A 20026-nucleotide genomic window follows, 5' to 3' on the forward strand; every position below is an offset into this window, starting at 1 on the left:
TTTCTGTTCTTTTATTTTTTTTCTCAATCTTTGGTTGGCCATTGCTTGCCCTATTTGCCAATTAAAATTATAATAACGTGGCATGCACATTCTATCAAGAGAGATGTGTTTATTCTGCATGCTAATTTGTGTGATCTGAACATATTCTGTGGCTTTATTTGAAGGCCAATACATTGCGTGATGTATCATATCGAAATTTGCAGACTTACCTGACAATTGCTAAGTTATTAGATTGTCCTTGACCAAACAATTTCTGGAAGTTCATGCCTACAACACCAATGCGGTGGATATTTCTGTTTCGTCCAAAGCTCAGGCAAGCCAATCGTGTAACTTGGTATATGGATGATGAATGGAAGTTAAAATGCTAATAGCCACATTAACCCCCTCCCTCGGGATAGAGCAGTGGCACAGTGATTAGTGGACTACACTGAGAAGTCAGATACTTGAGTTTAAATTCCAGGCTAACATCAATAAAGATAAAAATGCATTCCTACACTTGCCCGCTCATGCCACTGTTGGTGGAAAAGCCTCCACAACAGAGAACTCTAGAGAGGCTATATTGGCCTACTCTTCCACCCTGGCAAGACGTCTTAGAAGACGTGGGAGTACCAACACCTTATCCCACCACACGCGACCTGCCGATCGACTAACTGTGGCGCACCCATCGTTTCCGATGGGTGCCCAGGATTTAAGAGACTTGGCCACTGTTCAAATATTTCGCCGGGAGACCGAACCAGTTGGCCTCCGGATTGCAGGTCTAGTGTGATAGCCACGATACCACGGCAGCATCATCATCAACAGCGAGTGTGATAATCGAACTGGTCCTGAGATCCCCCCCCCGACCCACCCCTTTGCAAATTAGCATTGACCATTGTGGAGTATGGTAAAACAACCCCCCCCCCCCCCCCCATGGGAGGCCTTAATCATGCATTTGGATTTCCAAAGGGGTTTCGAAATTTCCACAATTTTTTTGGTTTATTTTAAATAAAGGGGTATATCCCGAGCACCAGAACATGCGCTCTTCATATTACTTGCAATTCGGGCTATTTAGGTGGCGGGGGAGGGCGGGGAAACTATTGCTAATAATGAAAGCTTTATTAAAGTGATTATATCGGTAAAAAGGTGATAAGTAATCCATATAACCTATTCTGATGCAATAGAAAAACAATATTTTTTGTTAATCACTTTCTTTACGTTTTAGATGGCAATTAATTTGTTTTTCATTTCACGTACCCGTTGTTTTGCAGAATTGTATGCATTCAAACAGACATGTTTAAATAGTTTACTCCAAAAATTTCGAGATGTCTTTTTTAGTGGATTTATAGATTACGTTAGATAAAGATTTATGTTTTATTTTTTTACATTTACTTTTAAAGGCAAATTTATTTCGTTCATTTGGCTTGCGCAATACACTTTGTATTCTTTCCACGTCTGGTGGTAACTGATTTGAATGTCACACGCAGTGCACATCATACAGAGTGGCAGTCGTAATGTATATATGGATAAACCGGCCCCCAAGATAAGAATATAAAATATCCACTACTGGCTCAGTACTGCAAATGATTCGCCCTGCCGTAATGCCCATAACAGCATAGAGGCATGTTGACTTAACTTCAAATGTATAACTCCAGTATACATAATTGTCCATTATGCATGCATTCAAACAGACCATACAAATGTCTTACACATATACACACTCATAGTTGTGCACATTCAGTCTATTTAGAACATATTTCGATTTCACATTCACAGTAACATTTCTCTGCAAATAAAAATAATAATGACGTCTTAGCACTATTGTTGAAATCCCAAAAGTCATTGGAAGTCATTGCTATATTTCTTGTAGCTTTTTCCCCCCAAGTTAAGAATAACAATACAACTATACCTATAATCAACACAAAAATGTCCATTAAATCTGCTGACCTAATTAAAATGTCATTCCAAATTTACAAGAAATGCTTTGGATCCCATTTATCAAGCCTGAAATCTTAGAACACGGTAAACGAACGCTGTATACACGTGTCATCGACATACATTCTGCCAAAATTGCATAGACTTGTTATTTTACAGAGTATTATTTCAAACGCACAGCAGAGCCATTACACAACACAATCGTGGAGCCAGCCAAGTGGCAACATAGTTTGAGCACTTGCCTGACAATTGGAAGGTTCTGAGTTAATATCCGACTGGGCAATTCAATCAGCTTATCATCCTTCCAGAGTTAAACAAAGGAGTAACACTCAATGTGGGAAATTAACAGAGGTTCTCCAATTCTTCAGAAATAATTTTACACTTGGTTTTACGCAGGAGACTCTCCCCTGAGTCTCAAGACTCTTTTTCAAAAGGGTCCTGCCAAGTTTTCGTGATGTTGCTACATGCAATACCGACTGAATGATTTGCAGGAGATCAATTTTTTGCATCGAGATGTTTGGCCAATACCAATTAAATTTTACCCGTGAGTAGAAAACCAGAGGACCCAGAGGAAGCCCATGCAAAACTGGGGAAGACCATACAAACGTCACGCAGGAAGGCGCCCGAGTCGGAAATCGAACCCAGGCCCTCCTTGCTGCGAGACTACGAGTGTTACTGCTACGTCGATTTGTCTGTGCCACAACATAATTGCATTTTTTACCACAGACTCAGGGCGGCCAAACAGAGGAAACGAGTGGCGGTCCCAATGCTCATCAGCACTTGGGTCAGACAGAAGCAGTCGCCCGTAGTGCGGTGGCCGTGGGCGGCGTGGTGTGGCCACTTACAGCAGAGCGATTTGATGGACAGGGCGTGCAGCTGATTCTCGGCGCGGATGTACGTGCGCATGCACACCACGAAGAGGTTCCCGAAGCATGTGGCGAAGGCCACCACCCACACGAAGACGCGCAGCACCACGTTGGCGAGGAGGTCTTCGAAGGACGAGATGCCGTCCGTGTTGGGCTTGCAGCTGCGCACGTGCGGAGCGTAGCCACAGTACTGGAACTTCTTAAAGTATCTACATAGACAGAATTGTAAAAAAAATTTACACTTAAGTCTCACGTAGCGAGTACAATGCCAGCGCTGTTTTGGTGAATATAACCCCTTAGGATAAATAAGGACTGTGTATCCATTCCATGGACAAGAATGTTAAACATTTTTGTTACGTATTTTTTTGTTGTAAAAAATGCAAAAAAAACATGTTTTGAAATTGCTAATTCAGTTCTCGGATGTCCAGGCCAAAAATGCATCAGAAAAAACCGGTGGTCTGTTCAAGTTACTCATACTATTTTTTATTCAGGCCAGTCTAGCTTGTGGGCTTAGTTGATATGGAAGTGTTGCAATCGGTGAGTGAGTAGCACGTTTTGTGCACTGTGACTGGTACAAGCTTGGTATGGCCAAATTTAAGGATAGCTCTCTGTCCAGTTGCAAAGTGGAAACATACATCCTTGCCTATGCGTAGTCTGTCAAGCTTATATCAGAAATATTTACTCATTGTTTTCTGCATTCAGAAGTATTTTAATTACACAATAGTTATCAATAATAAAATAACAAATTTACTATGGAGAGTATGACCCTTGCCATAAGAATATGGAATTTCTACTATCTTCTCTGGGCCACAAAAACATATGCATGTCACTCTGTAGATAATTTCAGCCTCGGAATTGCATTGACTGGACTGACAAAGGGCATCATCAATCCATTTCTGACTGAGAGCATGGGCATGCCGTGAGGATCATGGGGGCCTTTTAACCATACTTTATCAGTACGGGTTTGGGAAGACATAGAGCTTCGATGTGGGAGCATATAAGTAGAGTACAACAATTTATTTAACTGTATTGCCCTGTGTTGCTCACCATTGTCGCCCACACAGCAACACTATGACAATTAATTCATGCGTGGTGGTCACCCATCCAAGCACTATCCAAGATCAAAACCTGTGTATATTTGAGATCTGACGAGACTGGGCACATTCCAAATGATTCGGTCGTAGAAAAAAAAACACGTAGGAAATGTCTGTTAGGTAACAGAACATTGTTATTCTTTCATGTTTTAAGCTACGTATGTTATTGATGATTAGCACAAAACCACAGATTCAAAAAGTACATTTACTGTGTCCTGAAAAACAAAGTGTGTTATTATTGAATGTGGATAATGGGAATCAGCTCAATCTAGATTTGAAGTTTTCGTGACTGCAGGGATCCATACTCTTTTGTTCTTTCGGTAAAGTCACGTAGGTATAAAATAATTTAAATCACGAAGTTTCGATCGCAACACAAGCAATTATCATCAGGTGGGAAAACCACAGCAATTTTTTTTGCTGTGGTTATTTTTATTTTATACCTACGTGACTTTACCGAAAGAACCAAAGAGTATGGGAATCAGCTCCTTAAATGAATCAACTTGTGCTATCGTCACATCAACCCAAATTGCCAAAGTGAAAATTTACCCAGTTGAATCGTTTTGTAATAATTTTACTTCGCTTTTAATCGAAATAAACATGAAGGGGGGAAAAAACTTCACTTCCGCAAAAACCGAGTCCTCGGCCAGTTGGGACAATCCAGAATCCCAATGACAGATACTGGACCCCCACGTGGCACCCATTAATTCTAGACTTGAAGCTTTCGTGACTGCAAGGAATCATATTCTTAGGTGTTTTCGGTAAAGTCACGTAGGTAAAACATCAAAATTAATAAAAATAATAAAATAAAATAAAGATCACGACGTTTCGGAGGCAACACAAGTCTCCGTCATCAGGTGGGACAGTCACAGCCAGATCAGCTGCATCAAGTGAGGCAATGATTCAAGATGTAATCCCTTAAAAGCGAGTTGAGGGGGGGAGGAGAGGGGGGGGGGGGGCTCATCAGAATGTGGTAGCCAATGAATGGAAAGTATCGGGAGAGAAGGGCCAACAAAAAGGTGGGCGACGGCGTAGAAGCTATTGTGCGCAAGCGACACACTGCTGCCCACGCCAACGCATAGGGCAGAGAGGGGGGAGGGGGGAGGTCTGATACACATGATAGAAAAGAAAAGAAAATGCGTATGTTTATACCAATGCTGGCTAAACAATGAAGAGATTACTGTTAAACACTGGGGAAGTTAACACTCGGTAAAGTAAAGTAAACAAGTGTCTGTCAGATAAGATGGTCAAAAAGTGTAATTAAGTCTTTTTTGCGTGGTTAATAACATCTTTCCAATGATTACTAAGTTTGTACCCATTATCACGGTTGAAATTATGTCTGTGTTTGTATATTTGTATGGCTTCGTGTACAAACCTTTGATGGTAGCCAGGAGGTTTGCAGAGAACCTTGGTCTCGGAAAAGACAATTTCATGAGAGCCCACTGAGTTGTAGCAATGATCGGCAACGGCCGAAGAATTAGTTCTGCCGTGTTTCAGATCGTGTCCGCGAGCACAAGTCAGATCTGAAACACGGCAGAACTAATTCTTCGGCCGTTGCCGATCATTGCTACAACTCAGTGGGCTCTCATGAAATTGTCTTTTCCGAGACCAAGGTTCTCTGCAAACCTCCTGGCTACCATCAAAGGTTTGTACACGAAGCCATACAAATATACAAACACAGACATAATTTCAACCGTGATGATGGGTACAAACTTAGTAATCACAGCATTGGTATAAACATACGCATTTTCTTTTCTTTTCTATCATGTGTATCAGACCTCCCCCCTCCCCCCTCTCTGCCCAATGCGTTGGCGTGGGCAGCAGTGTGTCGCTTGCGCACAATAGCTTCCACGCCGTCGCCCACCTTTTTGTTGGCCCTTCTCTCCCGATACTTTCCATTCATTGGCTACCACATTCTGATGAGCCCCTCCCCCCCCTCTCCTCCCCCCTCAACTCGCTTTTAAGGGATTACATCTTGAATCATTGCCTCACTTGATGCAGCTGATCTGGCTGTGACTGTCCCACCTGATGATGGAGACTTGTGTTGCCTCCGAAACGTCGTGATCTTTATTTTATTTTATTATTTTTATTAATTTTGATGTTTTACCTACGTGACTTTACCGAAAACACCTAAGAATATGTGGCACCCATTGTTATTTTCCAATGAAGCAGTACTTATTTTGTCAACCACGGAGAAAACTGGGTGACTCAGGGAGTCAGAGCGCTGAGCCAGCACCACAGAGATCCTGGATTTGATTTTCCCAGATCTCAATGCAGTGGGTTGATAGTCTCAGTCCAGTCACCAATAATGGCACGAAAACAAAACGCACATTGAATATCGTTTTTACATTAAATTGCCTTATTTGAACAATGAGCATTGCATTTTTCAGTTTGATAACATTGCGAAAAAAATATGTGCAGGGCATCAAATGTGTAGCTAAAGATGTATATTCGTGTGAAGTCAGCAGTTAACCCTTTCCCGTTCCAAGACGTCTGCAAGTTGCAGGGTGGGGTGGTCCCGTTCACTGCTGAATCTTGGAGCGCGCAAGCAGTTCAGCGTTATTTAATTTCGAGAGGCGTAGTGCCGTTGTTTAGAAAGACATTGTACTCACCACAGAGAACTGTAGCGATACGACCGCACTCTATATGATAACTGGCACGAAACTATTCCGAAATTAGGAATTTCGATCGGATCATTGGGGGGCACGTGCCACCCCCTCCCCCCCCCAATTGGCTCCGCCAGTGGTCTCCGGTCTTTGCGCACGTGGACCAGGCAGCGTGTTGGTTGCCCTGGTCCGATTTAGTAGTTATCCCATCCAGTATGGATATAGTCACCTGTGGTGTTCACCCCTCCAAGTGTATATAGTTACTCGTGCTGGTCACCACCCTTAGTCGTTATCCAGTTAAGTAGAGAGTTACCTGTTGGAATTAGTGAACTAACGTGTTGCCTCCAAGATCAAGTGTGCGCCTAAATTGAACCCACTACGCATGTGGACAATATGTGCCGGAGTTGAATGCCAATGATAAGGTCTGCGAGCTCTGAGAGTGCTTAGGGAGAGAGAGTTTGTGAAGTTTTGCTATTCATCCTCTGTTTAACAGGTAGGCTTTCACGACCAATATTAATCCAACTCTGGCTGTCGCCTGATGAGGCCGAGTTATAATCACCAGCGAAACGTCGTACTCGAATTGTTAATGTTGTGGGTTTACTCTCCAACACACCGGTGTGCTGAACTGTTTTTTAAGTGACAAACCTTACTAATTTGCTGTGTCCGGTGGTGGAGGGTTTAACAACACATTTATATTATGTGATCAAACCCAAAAAACCTCTAATATGGATGTGGGTTGCATTGGCACAGTCGCACTCCTGTGGTCTGCGTCTTTAGGTTTCCACTTATGAAGGAGATGTGGTGCGCATCGGTCTGTTAATGTTCTGATGATGTGGTCGATGGTCACACCACCGGTGTCTTCGAGGATGGAATGTCAAAGCCAGGGGAGGTGTGATGCTTGGGTCTTGAATGAGGAGGTGTTTGTTCTGGACATCTATGTTGTTCCGCTCTGTTGGCCAGCATTTTTCTGGATCTGGGCGAGAGTCTAAGATGGTGACAGCGCGATCCCAAAAGGGGGATCGGGACTTGATTCGGTTGTGAGGGACATTGTTGAGGTCTGGTTGTAGTTGGCAAGAAAACTTGTGAACTCCCTTGTCGTTTGCGCGATGTCTCTGCAAATATTTAGAGGCATTGATGTTCGCCAGAAGAGGGAACCAGGGGATTGGTGTCAGTTTCAGTGTGCCGATTATGATGCACATCACTTTATCAGTTTTGTGTAGGAGCTGCTGGACCAAGCTAGAGCGCGGTGACTCTGACACTTAGTAGACTCTGACACTGAGTAGACTGACACTGTGGTGACTATGATACAGAGTAGATCAGTGAGAGGGTGGCAGTTCGCAGCACATCTGCTGTGGCATCCCAGATCGTTCCTGATCGTTTCTGTAGCAGAGCCATTCTTGACATGGTCTTTTCACAGATTGGTTTAATTTGTGGCTTGAAGGTCAGGCATCTATACTGTTCCCTAGATATCTCGGATTGGGGTCGTAGCATATTGGGTTACTGCAGAAAGACACATCAAAGGTGATATCTGCTGCATGGTTGTTCAGGTGGAAAGCACTTGTGGTGGTTCTGGAAGGAATTGGTTGGTGTCTCCAGCGACACAAATATGCCCCCAATAACATTCGACCAGCCGTTAGAGTTTTAACAATGTTCTTGAGATTCGTGCCCTGAGTCAATCTCCACCTGGGATTTGAACTTAGAAGTTTCTGATTGTTACTCAAGCACTGTTATCATAGCACCACCAGGCCGGTCGCGAATTACCATGTGATGGGAATCGAATTGTTGACTCTGTACAAAATGTCCAAGTGATGAGTACTCCCGAGAACAATTTTCCATTACCTTGCTACGAAAAATACACTTAAACAAATCAAACACACGAAAATGACTACTATTGGCTTTTCCTATAAAAAAAAAGTTGTATGTGTGGCTGATGTGCCACCCTGCTGACAGCCACGATCCATCCATTGATCCCTGTCTTTTCTTTGACCCCGCCACCCCCCCCCCCCAAGTGAAAACAATTGACCAATGAATAGAAATATGGAAAAAGAGAATGAACGATGCCTTTTTTTCAAAATTAAAACATACAGCCGTTACCAATTGCAACTGCCATCATAAATAACCTCCCTCTAGAGATATGCAACTGTTTGAAGTAGTGCATTTTATAAAAAAATATAGATTTTACTTCGTGCTATTTTATTAACGTACATTGAATAGTTTAGGTCGTCAATGCTTGTTGGACATGCAATGTGAACGTGAGCGTGATGAAAACATACCGTAACTTTTGACGCATTACCCAATAATTATATTGGTATTGCGTGTGCAAACATGGATATCTCATACCAAGTCTGGTGAATAAAGGAACATGTTTTTTTTTAAAGAAACTGTCACTTCGTGATAGAACTACCATGACTGAGAGCACGAGGGCTATCGAGTCAAGTCGGTCTTTGCTTCTTTAACCTGTTCGTGTCCATCCACTAAAGCCAGATGTCCTTCCAGCATTGCGCTCATCTCAGCGCTTGCAGATCGCCTGCTGCAAGATCTCACGCTGTGCAGGGGCCTACCTCAAGCAGTGGGCAGAGCGAGAGGTGCCACGTAGTGGGCAGAGCGAGAGGTGGCACGCAGTGGGCAGAGCGAGAGGTGCCACGTAGTGGGCAGAGCGAGAGGTGCCACGTAGTGGGCAGAGTTAGAGGTGCCACGTAGTGGGCAGATTTAGAGGTGGTACGCAGTGGGCAGAGCGAGAGGTGGCACGCAGTGGGCAGAGCGAGAGGTGGCACGTAGTGGGCAGAGCGAGAGGTGGCACGTAGTGGGCAGAGCGAGAGGTGGCACGCAGTGGGCAGAGCGAGAGGTGGCACGCAGTGGGCAGAGCGAGAGGTGGCACGTAGTGGGCAGAGCGAGAGGTGGTACGCAGTGGGCAGAGCGAGAGGTGGCACGTAGTGGGCAGAGCGAGAGGTGGTACGCAGTGGGCAGAGTGAGAGGTGGCACGTAGTGGGCAGAGCGAGAGGTGGCACGTAGTGGGCAGAGCGAGAGGTGGCACGTAGTGGGCAGAGCGAGAGGTGGTACGTAGTGGGCAGAGCGAGAGGTGGCACGCAGTGGGCAGAGCGAGAGGTGGCACGTAGTGGGCAGAGCGAGAGGTGGCACGTAGTGGGCAGAGCGAGAGGTGGCACGCAGTGGGCAGAGCGAGAGGTGGCACGTAGTGGGCAGAGCGAGAGGTGGTACGCAGTGGGCAGAGCGAGAGGTGGCACGTAGTGGGCAGAGCGAGAGGTGGCACGTAGTGGGCAGAGCGAGAGGTGGCACGCAGTGGGCAGAGCGAGAGGTGGCACGTAGTGGGCAGAGCGAGAGGTGGTACGTAGTGGGCAGAGCGAGAGGTGGCACGTAGTGGGCAGAGCGAGAGGTGGCACGTAGTGGGCAGAGCGAGAGGTGGCACGCAGTGGGCAGAGCGAGAGGTGGCACGCAGTGGGCAGAGCGAGAGGTGGCACGCAGTGGGCAGAGTGAGAGGTGGCACGTAGTGGGCAGAGCGAGAGGTGGCACGCAGTGGGCAGAGCGAGAGGTGGCACGCAGTGGGCAGAGCGAGAGGTGGCACGTAGTGGGCAGAGCGAGAGGTGGCACGTAGTGGGCAGAGTGAGAGGTGGCACGTAGTGGGCAGAGCGAGAGGTGGCACGTAGTGGGCAGAGTGAGAGGTGGCACGTAGTGGGCAGAGCGAGAGGTGGCACGTAGTGGGCAGAGCGAGAGGTGGCACGTAGTGGGCAGAGTGAGAGGTGGCACGCAGTGGGCAGAGCGAGAGGTGGCACGTAGTGGGCAGAGCGAGAGGTGGCACGTAGTGGGCAGAGCGAGAGGTGGCACGTAGTGGGCAGAGCGAGAGGTGGCACGCAGTGGGCAGAGCGAGAGGTGGCACGCAGTGGGCAGAGTGAGAGGTGGCACGTAGTGGGCAGAGCGAGAGGTGGTACGCAGTGGGCAGAGTGAGAGGTGGCACGTAGTGGGCAGATTTAGAGGTGGTACGCAGTGGGCAGAGCGAGAGGTGGCACGCAGTGGGCACAGCAACAGCAGCAGCTTCGTGACGTTATTCACGAAGGACCACCGTCTCGCATTCACATTGCATTGCGGCTCTTGGAATATTGAGTGTTTTTTTCCCCGCACTCGAAATGAGAGTCTCTTCTTGTTATTTGGTTGCCGACAACCATAGCAGAGAAGGGCTACTAAGTGCATGTTTAATGACTGTAATACACCCACTGTTCATTACAGATGGTTTGTTGCAAAAACATCAAAAATAAAATATTGTACTGCAGTATATTATTAGTATTAGCACGTCACCGTTACGGTAATTAAAAGCCAATCCAAACTGCGTGCCAGATTGGATCAACCGATTGATTCTGATTGATTCAGTTGAATCCTGGATCGAAACCTGGATTGGATTTCCAATTTCAAAAAAGGATCAAAGGGGTGTTTTCACCCCCCATCCAAACTCCACACCCCGAGCGAATAGGCTGCAGATCTCTCTCTCCGTATTCTCAGTGCTATCCCCTCATGGGGGCTTGTGTTGTTTTTATACACGTGCAGCCCAGCACTGAGAGACACAATTGTTCCAAAAGCAGACACGTTCTAAAAAACTAGTCTCAGAAAACGTTTTTTTACGGGACAAAACAGGGGATGTTTAATTAACGCCAAAAATTTAAACACAAGCCTCCAAATGTCACATTGTGCTCAATCAAACGTGTTTTAATTCGATCAGGGTACACGTGAAGCTAATGCCAGGATTAATTGCTTCAATTGCAGCCAACGCATCAGTTAAATCAGGTGCAATTAATGCACTGGATTTGCAAATTAAGGCGATGATGTCAAGCGCGGTAGCTCGTGTGCTAACGGGATGGAGACGGTCGTACGGAAATAACTCTACGTCCAGTGCAGATAAACCATCATGCAGACAAGGTCAAGGCACCAATACGGAAAATGGCATTAATACCACCACACTTTGTTCCCGTTTATCTCGTTCTGCAACTGATGCACAGTAGACACGTACAATACGTTATACGCGGTGACGGGGCCTAGTGGTAGCGCGTTCGCCGCTTGTTGTTTCAGAGGCTCACGGTGTTGAATCCAGTGGGCTGCCCTGATTAATATTGCGGTGTGGTATTAACCGAACAATAATAATACCACACGCAGTCTGCTTCACAGTGGAGGTGAAAGATCCCCTGACGTCATTTGCAAGAGTAGGCAATTGTGGGCCGGCATCAAGGTCAACGTTTTCCACGTAGAAAATTAAATGTACCCGTAAATTAATCAATTGAGATTAAACATAACCGTCATCACCCCGTACTGGCAGACTAATGCCCCAGGTCACTTACAAATGAGACCCATCCTGGTCTCTTCAGCTCCCACCTGCTTAAACAAAATACACTTGAAAGATTACAATTTGTATGCGTGCAGCACCGTAATGCAATGGCAGCGCAAGCCGTTGTACCGAAACAGCATGCATGTTTTATTGTATAGTGCAAGGCAGTCGGTTATAGACATAGGTGAAAAAGTTCTGGAGCCTGAACTTGAATAGGCACAGCGAGTTGACTGCAGATATTTCTGTGGAAAGGGAGTTCTGCAGTCAGCAGCAGCAGAGACTGAGCAACCTCCAACTGAGCAAAAGTTTACTGGGAACTTCAACCGAAAGCCTTGGTTGCTGGAGCAGAGGGTGCGTATAGGGGAGTAGAGTGAGATCAGTGGGGGAGAGGTAGTGTGGAAAAGGGGCGAATCCATGAAGGATCTGAAAAATTATGAGCATAATATTGAAATTAAACCAGCATTGGATTAGGAGCCAGTGGAGGAAATGGAGTCATGGGATAACGTGGTCTCATTTGTGGATGTGATTATCTAGACTAATGTCCACCAAGGGGTCTGCCCATATGGTGATTTTTACAGCTGCCTTGATACGTGTTAATCTGGGTGATGTCAGAGTCAGAGTGGGAAACAAATGGGTGTAATGATGCACCAATCAATATCATTTAAATGCTAAACATACCTGCATAATATTACTCAAGATTGAACTGACGTTTTTTTTCCATTCACGCAAATTGCGCGCACACGATATGCTGCTACGTTTAAGCTAAGCTGAGCGATCAAAACATACCAATGAGGGGGGGTGGGGATTTTGAGGGGGAATGCAACAAGGCGATATAAACTTGATTGGAAGCTTTCGTGACTGCAGGGATTACTCTTTGGTTCTTTCGGTAAAGTCACGTAGAAAGAAAGTAAACAGAATAAAAGAATACGACTTTTCGATGTATTTAATTTATTTTATTTCTACGTCACTTTACTGAAAGAACCAAAGAGTAATTCCTGCAGTCACGAAAGCTTCAAATCAAGTTTGAACCACCTCTTCGGGGAGGATTTCCACACAACTCACACTTAACTTCTAATTTAGCAATCTTTGGAAGAACGTAATCAACCAGGCAAAGTGTTAACTGTTGTGTTAACCGACTCTCTGTGTTGCATTGCATTACATTTACAAATTTTACTCAGTTTGTTTTCTCAAACATCCTATTTCTCTCTCTAAATTTTACCAAGTTTGTCAAGTTCCAATTTTCTTTGTCTATAGGTCCATTTTCTCTCCTCCGGCCACTCTCATTGACGTGCTAAATTATCTGCCTCAAACCCCCCTCTCTCTATATAAGGCCTTGACACAAAGTTATTGTTTCTCTGTGTGTCTCTGTGTGTGTCTCTCTCTGTGTGTCTCTCTCTGCTTGTGTGTCTCTCTATGTGTCCCCGTGTCTGTGTTTTGTCTCTCTCTCAAATTTAGCAATCTTTGGACAAATGTAATCAACCAGGTAGGGTGTTGACTAGTGTTAGCCGACTCTCTGTGTTGTCTTGCATTACATTTCTAAGTTTACTAGGTTTATTTTCTCATTCATTCATACCTGATGACGGTTGTTTGTGTTGCAATCTAAACGTCGTATTCTATTATTTTATTTATTTTATTTCTACGTGACTTTACCGAAAGAACCAAAGAGTAAGGCTATACAAATTTAGGCAGAAATATATTTTCAGTACATTCTTAAAAGCAAATCATGCCCCCTTGAATCCTAAAACATTTGTCAAATCACCGTCCGCAGAAGAATCGTTACACCTCTGTGTAGGACGCGCTACGGTGCGGGGTTGGGTGGCTGGCAGGATGCCTCTACTATCGCTCGTGGATGTCGTTCGTTAGTAATGTTTTCCTCTGCTATTGTTTACGACCGTCCAGGGTCCCGCTGCCCTGCTGCGAGTGCTGTTGGTCCTCGGGTAGCAGCACTGCACTGGGGGAGCCAAACTTGTATTGAAGCTTCGGGGGTTGGGGGTCGTGGATGGTTTGCCAACGTCACTCTCAATAGGAAGGGCGCAGCACGTGCCGTGCAGTTCAGAGCCAAGTCCTACAAACCTTGTTATACAGTCATTACGAAACCGCACATCTGGAGCGTTATGAAGGTGTTCATTAATGTTCATTAATTAAATAGAAGATGTGCTTAATGACTGTATACAACAACATCACAACCCCTGTTTCCCACCTACATTTCATAAACGAATGCATTAAGCGAAACGTTGTCCATAGCTATTGTTCAACACAAGACATCGATGAAAATGTCAGTTTTTTTTTCTTTTCAATAATTCACTATCATCTCACGAGTAAATATGTATGAAAAAAAACAACAAAATAGTACAACACCATAAAATTATAGCTTTCCTTGGTAGGAAATGTCACGTGCAAATAAGAAAACAAAGCATTTGCAATAGCAGAACCCTTGTTCCCGCGAGTTGTGATTTGTTAGACTTAAGCTTACGGATGAGTCAGCAGTGCTAATGGCGATGCCTTTGAATGGCCGATACACTTCACAACCATCGTGTCCTTTTATATCCGCGCACTTGCAAGCAGCAAAGCATCGATGAAGTTTACTGGGAACTTCAACCGAAAGCCTTGGTTGCTGGAGCAGAGGGTGCGTATAGGGGAGTAGAGTGAGATCAGTGGGGGAGAGGTAGTGTGGAAAAGGGGCGAATCCATGAAGGATCTGAAAAATTATGAGCATAATATTGAAATTAAACCAGCATTGGATTAGGAGCCAGTGGAGGAAATGGAGTCATGGGATAACGTGGTCTCATTTGTGGATGTGATTATCTAGACTAATGTCCACCAAGGGGTCTGCCCATATGGTGATTTTTACAGCTGCCTTGATACGTGTTAATCTGGGTGATGTCAGAGTCAGAGTGGGAAACAAATGGGTGTAATGATGCACCAATCAATATCATTTAAATGCTAAACATACCTGCATAATATTACTCAAGATTGAACTGACGTTTTTTTTCCATTCACGCAAATTGCGCGCACACGATATGCTGCTACGTTTAAGCTAAGCTGAGCGATCAAAACATACCAATGAGGGGGGGTGGGGATTTTGAGGGGGAATGCAACAAGGCGATATAAACTTGATTGGAAGCTTTCGTGACTGCAGGGATTACTCTTTGGTTCTTTCGGTAAAGTCACGTAGAAAGAAAGTAAACAGAATAAAAGAATACGACTTTTCGATGTATTTAATTTATTTTATTTCTACGTCACTTTACTGAAAGAACCAAAGAGTAATTCCTGCAGTCACGAAAGCTTCAAATCAAGTTTGAACCACCTCTTCGGGGAGGATTTCCACACAACTCACACTTAACTTCTAATTTAGCAATCTTTGGAAGAACGTAATCAACCAGGCAAAGTGTTAACTGTTGTGTTAACCGACTCTCTGTGTTGCATTGCATTACATTTACAAATTTTACTCAGTTTGTTTTCTCAAACATCCTATTTCTCTCTCTAAATTTTACCAAGTTTGTCAAGTTCCAATTTTCTTTGTCTATAGGTCCATTTTCTCTCCTCCGGCCACTCTCATTGACGTGCTAAATTATCTGCCTCAAACCCCCCTCTCTCTATATAAGGCCTTGACACAAAGTTATTGTTTCTCTGTGTGTCTCTGTGTGTGTCTCTCTCTGTGTGTCTCTCTCTGCTTGTGTGTCTCTCTATGTGTCCCCGTGTCTGTGTTTTGTCTCTCTCTCAAATTTAGCAATCTTTGGACAAATGTAATCAACCAGGTAGGGTGTTGACTAGTGTTAGCCGACTCTCTGTGTTGTCTTGCATTACATTTCTAAGTTTACTAGGTTTATTTTCTCATTCATTCATACCTGATGACGGTTGTTTGTGTTGCAATCTAAACGTCGTATTCTATTATTTTATTTATTTTATTTCTACGTGACTTTACCGAAAGAACCAAAGAGTAAGGCTATACAAATTTAGGCAGAAATATATTTTCAGTACATTCTTAAAAGCAAATCATGCCCCCTTGAATCCTAAAACATTTGTCAAATCACCGTCCGCAGAAGAATCGTTACACCTCTGTGTAGGACGCGCTACGGTGCGGGGTTGGGTGGCTGGCAGGATGCCTCTACTATCGCTCGTGGATGTCGTTCGTTAGTAATGTTTTCCTCTGCTATTGTTTACGACCGTCCAGGGTCCCGCTGCCCTGCTGCGAGTGCTGTTGGTCCTCGGGTAGCAGCACTGCACTGGGGGAGCCAAACTTGTATTGAAGCTTCGGGGGTTGGGGGTCGTGGATGGTTTGCCAACGTCACTCTCAATAGGAAGGGCGCAGCACGTGCCGGGCAGTTCAGAGCCAAGTCCTACAAACCTTGTTATACAGTCATTACGAAACCGCACATCTGGAGCGTTATGAAGGTGTTCATTAATGTTCATTAATTAAATAGAAGATGTGCTTAATGACTGTATACAACAACATCACAACCCCTGTTTCCCACCTACATTTCATAAACGAATGCATTAAGCGAAACGTTGTCCATAGCTATTGTTCAACACAAGACATCGATGAAAATGTCAGTTTTTTTTTCTTTTCAATAATTCACTATCATCTCACGAGTAAATATGTATGAAAAAAAACAACAAAATAGTACAACACCATAAAATTATAGCTTTCCTTGGTAGGAAATGTCACGTGCAAATAAGAAAACAAAGCATTTGCAATAGCAGAACCCTTGTTCCCGCGAGTTGTGATTTGTTAGACTTAAGCTTACGGATGAGTCAGCAGTGCTAATGGCGATGCCTTTGAATGGCCGATACACTTCACAACCATCGTGTCCTTTTATATCCGCGCACTTGCAAGCAGCAAAGCATCGATGAACCCAGGTGACGTCACCGAGGGCCCCTTGCGCGCGATCTGCCGCCGAAAGGCTACTCCGCCGAGCATCTGGCCACTTTGCCTCGGACGGGAAAGTGCCCTGACCAAAACTTTGGTGTAAACATGGACCGGGATTCAAATGAGCATTCTTCACGTTGCATTTCATGGCTGCTTCCCGCTCACGAGTTCTCATGTCACTGGCTGAGCGGCATTCGGCGTTCTACTCTCCAAGTGAGTGACAGCGGCCTCTGTCCTTTGCAAAGGGGTGGTTGAGTTTAAAAGAGGCGAGAGTGCCCAAAGCAGTAATATGGAAATTGCACCTCCTACATTTTGCTGTGCATAGGCCCATAGGTCAATGTTTTTGCGAAGCAGTTAACAATGAAGACCATCATTGATGGTATATTTGATATTTACTATTAATTAATATCGCAGTGGAATAATATATGATGTATAATAGTTATATTGTAAATTACATAACACCCTTTTTTCAACCCATCACTGCATACAGTCCTCCGCACACACCTTTTGGTTGTATATGTTGCCTGACCATATTCACCACACTGTTCAGTATGGGTCGGTGAGTGCGGGTAGAGGGGGGGGGGCAGGAACAATTTTAAATCCCACTCACCATTGATGTTAGCCGTGTCTGGGAATGGAACTCAGGTCGCTGGGTTTACAAAGAAACGAGTGTGACAACTGCCGCACCATCGCTCCACCCCACTTATAAAATGATAAAAATGTACATACCGAATTCCCTCGTTATTCGCGAGGGATACGTTCCGGAGATACTCACGAATAGCATATTTTGTGGATAATGATATTTGCGTATGGATTACCTTAAATTAATACGTAAATATGCTTTTAAATGCATGGAAATTACCGTAACACATTACTTTCTCATAACTTCATCTCGTTACTCGATCTCTCATCACTTTCTCAGAAAGCATTTTCTCTCATCACTTTATCTCATCTCTCTACAGAGTCATGTCGAGTTTCAGATGCGATTTGCTGACAGCAAAAATCGCGTCTAGCAAGTTCGTGGGGAATACTGTAGTTTTCTCTGGATTGGCAGGTGCAACAACAAATGCATGAGGTGACTCAAATTTTAAGCATCTACTCAGCGTTTCCCCTGCTCAAAGGACCATTGTGTCATGCACATGTACAGAGGTTGTGATTGTTGGCTACATAGGGTGCGAAAGAAGTTCAACATACATACGTAAATTCCACATTTCAATGGTGAGGACCAGTGTCTCCATATGATAACCGCTATTGATGTCCCAACATCTGCCCGAGAGGGTGGATGAGTTGAGTTGTCCGCCGTCTATGATTTAAATTCGTAAACTTTCGGTCGAGACTGATCTCTGGCACCGCACCAACCTGGCCCAGAGATATATCCTTAATAAATAATAAATAACTACGTGAAGAAAGATGAACTCACATGTGGGAGAGGGCACGGAGTGGCTTGAACATTCGATTCTGAATGTTGTTGATCTCAATTCCTTCCATGCTCCTGTAGGGGGCAAAGCAGAGCTGTGTAACGTATCCGAGGAGAAAAACCTTGTTATTCGTAGCTACGAAGGCAACCGATACGCTGTTATTGAGCAAGCAAGCAAATTTTGCCTATGGGCCAAAATAATTTTCCACAATGTATCCATAAAAAATGTTTTCCTCCAATAGTATGCAATTATACTTGTATTAAGTCATGGACGCGCACATGTGTCTGTTTAAGTTTTATTTGCATATTTTGGCTATTGAGAATGTTGGATTTTTACAATATCTGCTTTAACTATGAACTGTTCTATTTTTGCCCTTCAGTTTATATTTTCGTTGTATTCTGCAATGTCTCCTTCGCAGGGGATGTCTTATCTCATTGTCTGTAAAATTAAATGTACAATTTCCCCTGTGCATGTGCACTGTGTCATTACAAATCTGTCACTGAGACTGGGTGTACTGCTTATCCACGCTGGGTAATCTAAAGTGTCCCAAAGTGATGTTGGAGGTGTACACGGTGATTATTTATAGAATTAAGTTTAGAATCGTTGATACATTTCATTTCCACGGTTAATAGGCCACACACAGCTGCACAAAACTCAATTTAATTCCATTTTGCATGAAATTTTTGTATGAAATGTGCGGTTCATGAACTAGCTCGCGAGATATATATTTTATCTAGATGTGAAGTCTTCATGACTGTAGGAATCCATACTCTTTGGTTCTTTCGGTAAAGTCACGTAGGTATAAAATAAAATAAATTAAATCACGACGAGTATGAGTAGATATATATACTTGTTTTACTCCATTCGAAATGACAACTCTATTCTTCACTTAAGTATTCATAGTCCAGGCATTGTTATATATAAATGCACCAGAATATGTATCATTCACAAAATGACGTTCATGGTCACAAATATGTTTGAGTCGTTTATTGCATATTCTTTGGTTCTTTCGGTAAAGTCACGTAGATAGAAAAATAGCTAAATACAAAATGCATTTATCAAGAAATTAGTTTTCAATCTAGGTGATTTAAAAAGCGTGCGATGCAGTGACCGTCTTTGTTCGATGATTAGCCAACAGCTGCTGCCAAGCTGATGGAAGTTTGCGTGATGGCTTATGCTCTTTGACGAGATCAGCAAGGTATTGTGGTGTATTTGTGGCAAGCACTTTGCTTGACTATGATGTTCAGTGATACCCCCAGTTTACGTCGGGGATGAGTTCCTGAAATGTGCAACGACAAATATCGAAACGATGCAAATCAAAGTGATTTACAAGGTTAGGTGGTGGAAGCGAAGGTCGAGAGGGGACGGATTACGAGCAAGGACGGACCATGCTGCCAGCGATGAAAGTGTGGATTGAGGCGATGCAAATCAAGTCGTGGTATCAATTAAGTGACGGCGTATTTGTGAAACGGGGGAGACATAAACCGGGGTATTACTTCACTATATTCCAAACTTGGCCACTCTAACTTGAAATAGTGAAATGAAATGACACATTGACTTTTCAGTTTTGTATCCACAACACATTTATCTATGACTAAAGTACAATTACCTTACAGCTACTTATGGTTTAATCATTGAGATTCATACAATTGGTGAATTAAAAAAGTCGTCAAAATTTTTACTCAAGACCAAGATAAAGCGTATTCCTGTGCAAAATAGTATTCACCAGTACTTATTTTCATTGGTGTTTCGAGACAGTTATGGAAATTACACATTTACATGGCAGGGGCATGTCCATCCATAGGACATTCAAGCAACATTCTGAGCTGCATTTAATTAAAATAAAATAAATACATCTCATCATGTGCACTATTTCTGTAGAAAGACATTCCGTGAATTAAACTTAACAAATATCACATACAGCTGCTGCGTTTGCCT

General features: G+C 43.9%; 1 protein-coding gene across 2 annotated transcripts in view; it reads right to left on the reverse strand.

The window, feature by feature from the left end:
* The window catches only part of LOC133342867 (relaxin receptor 1-like), a 310499-nt gene that overhangs the window by 20459 nt on the left and 270014 nt on the right, over positions 1–20026 (reverse strand). For both annotated transcript variants that reach the window (XM_061552222.1, XM_061552221.1), the window contains 2 exons: positions 18091–18162; positions 2757–2986 (listed from right to left, as the gene is read on the reverse strand). In XM_061552222.1, coding sequence (XP_061408206.1) covers positions 2757–2986; positions 18091–18162 — 302 coding nt within the window. The remainder of the gene's footprint in view (positions 1–2756; positions 2987–18090; positions 18163–20026) is intronic.

Source organism: Lethenteron reissneri, chromosome 16, assembly GCF_015708825.2.
Source record: "Lethenteron reissneri isolate LAM-NWPU_2019-01 chromosome 16, ASM1570882v1, whole genome shotgun sequence".
NCBI lineage: Eukaryota > Metazoa > Chordata > Hyperoartia > Petromyzontiformes > Petromyzontidae > Lethenteron > Lethenteron reissneri.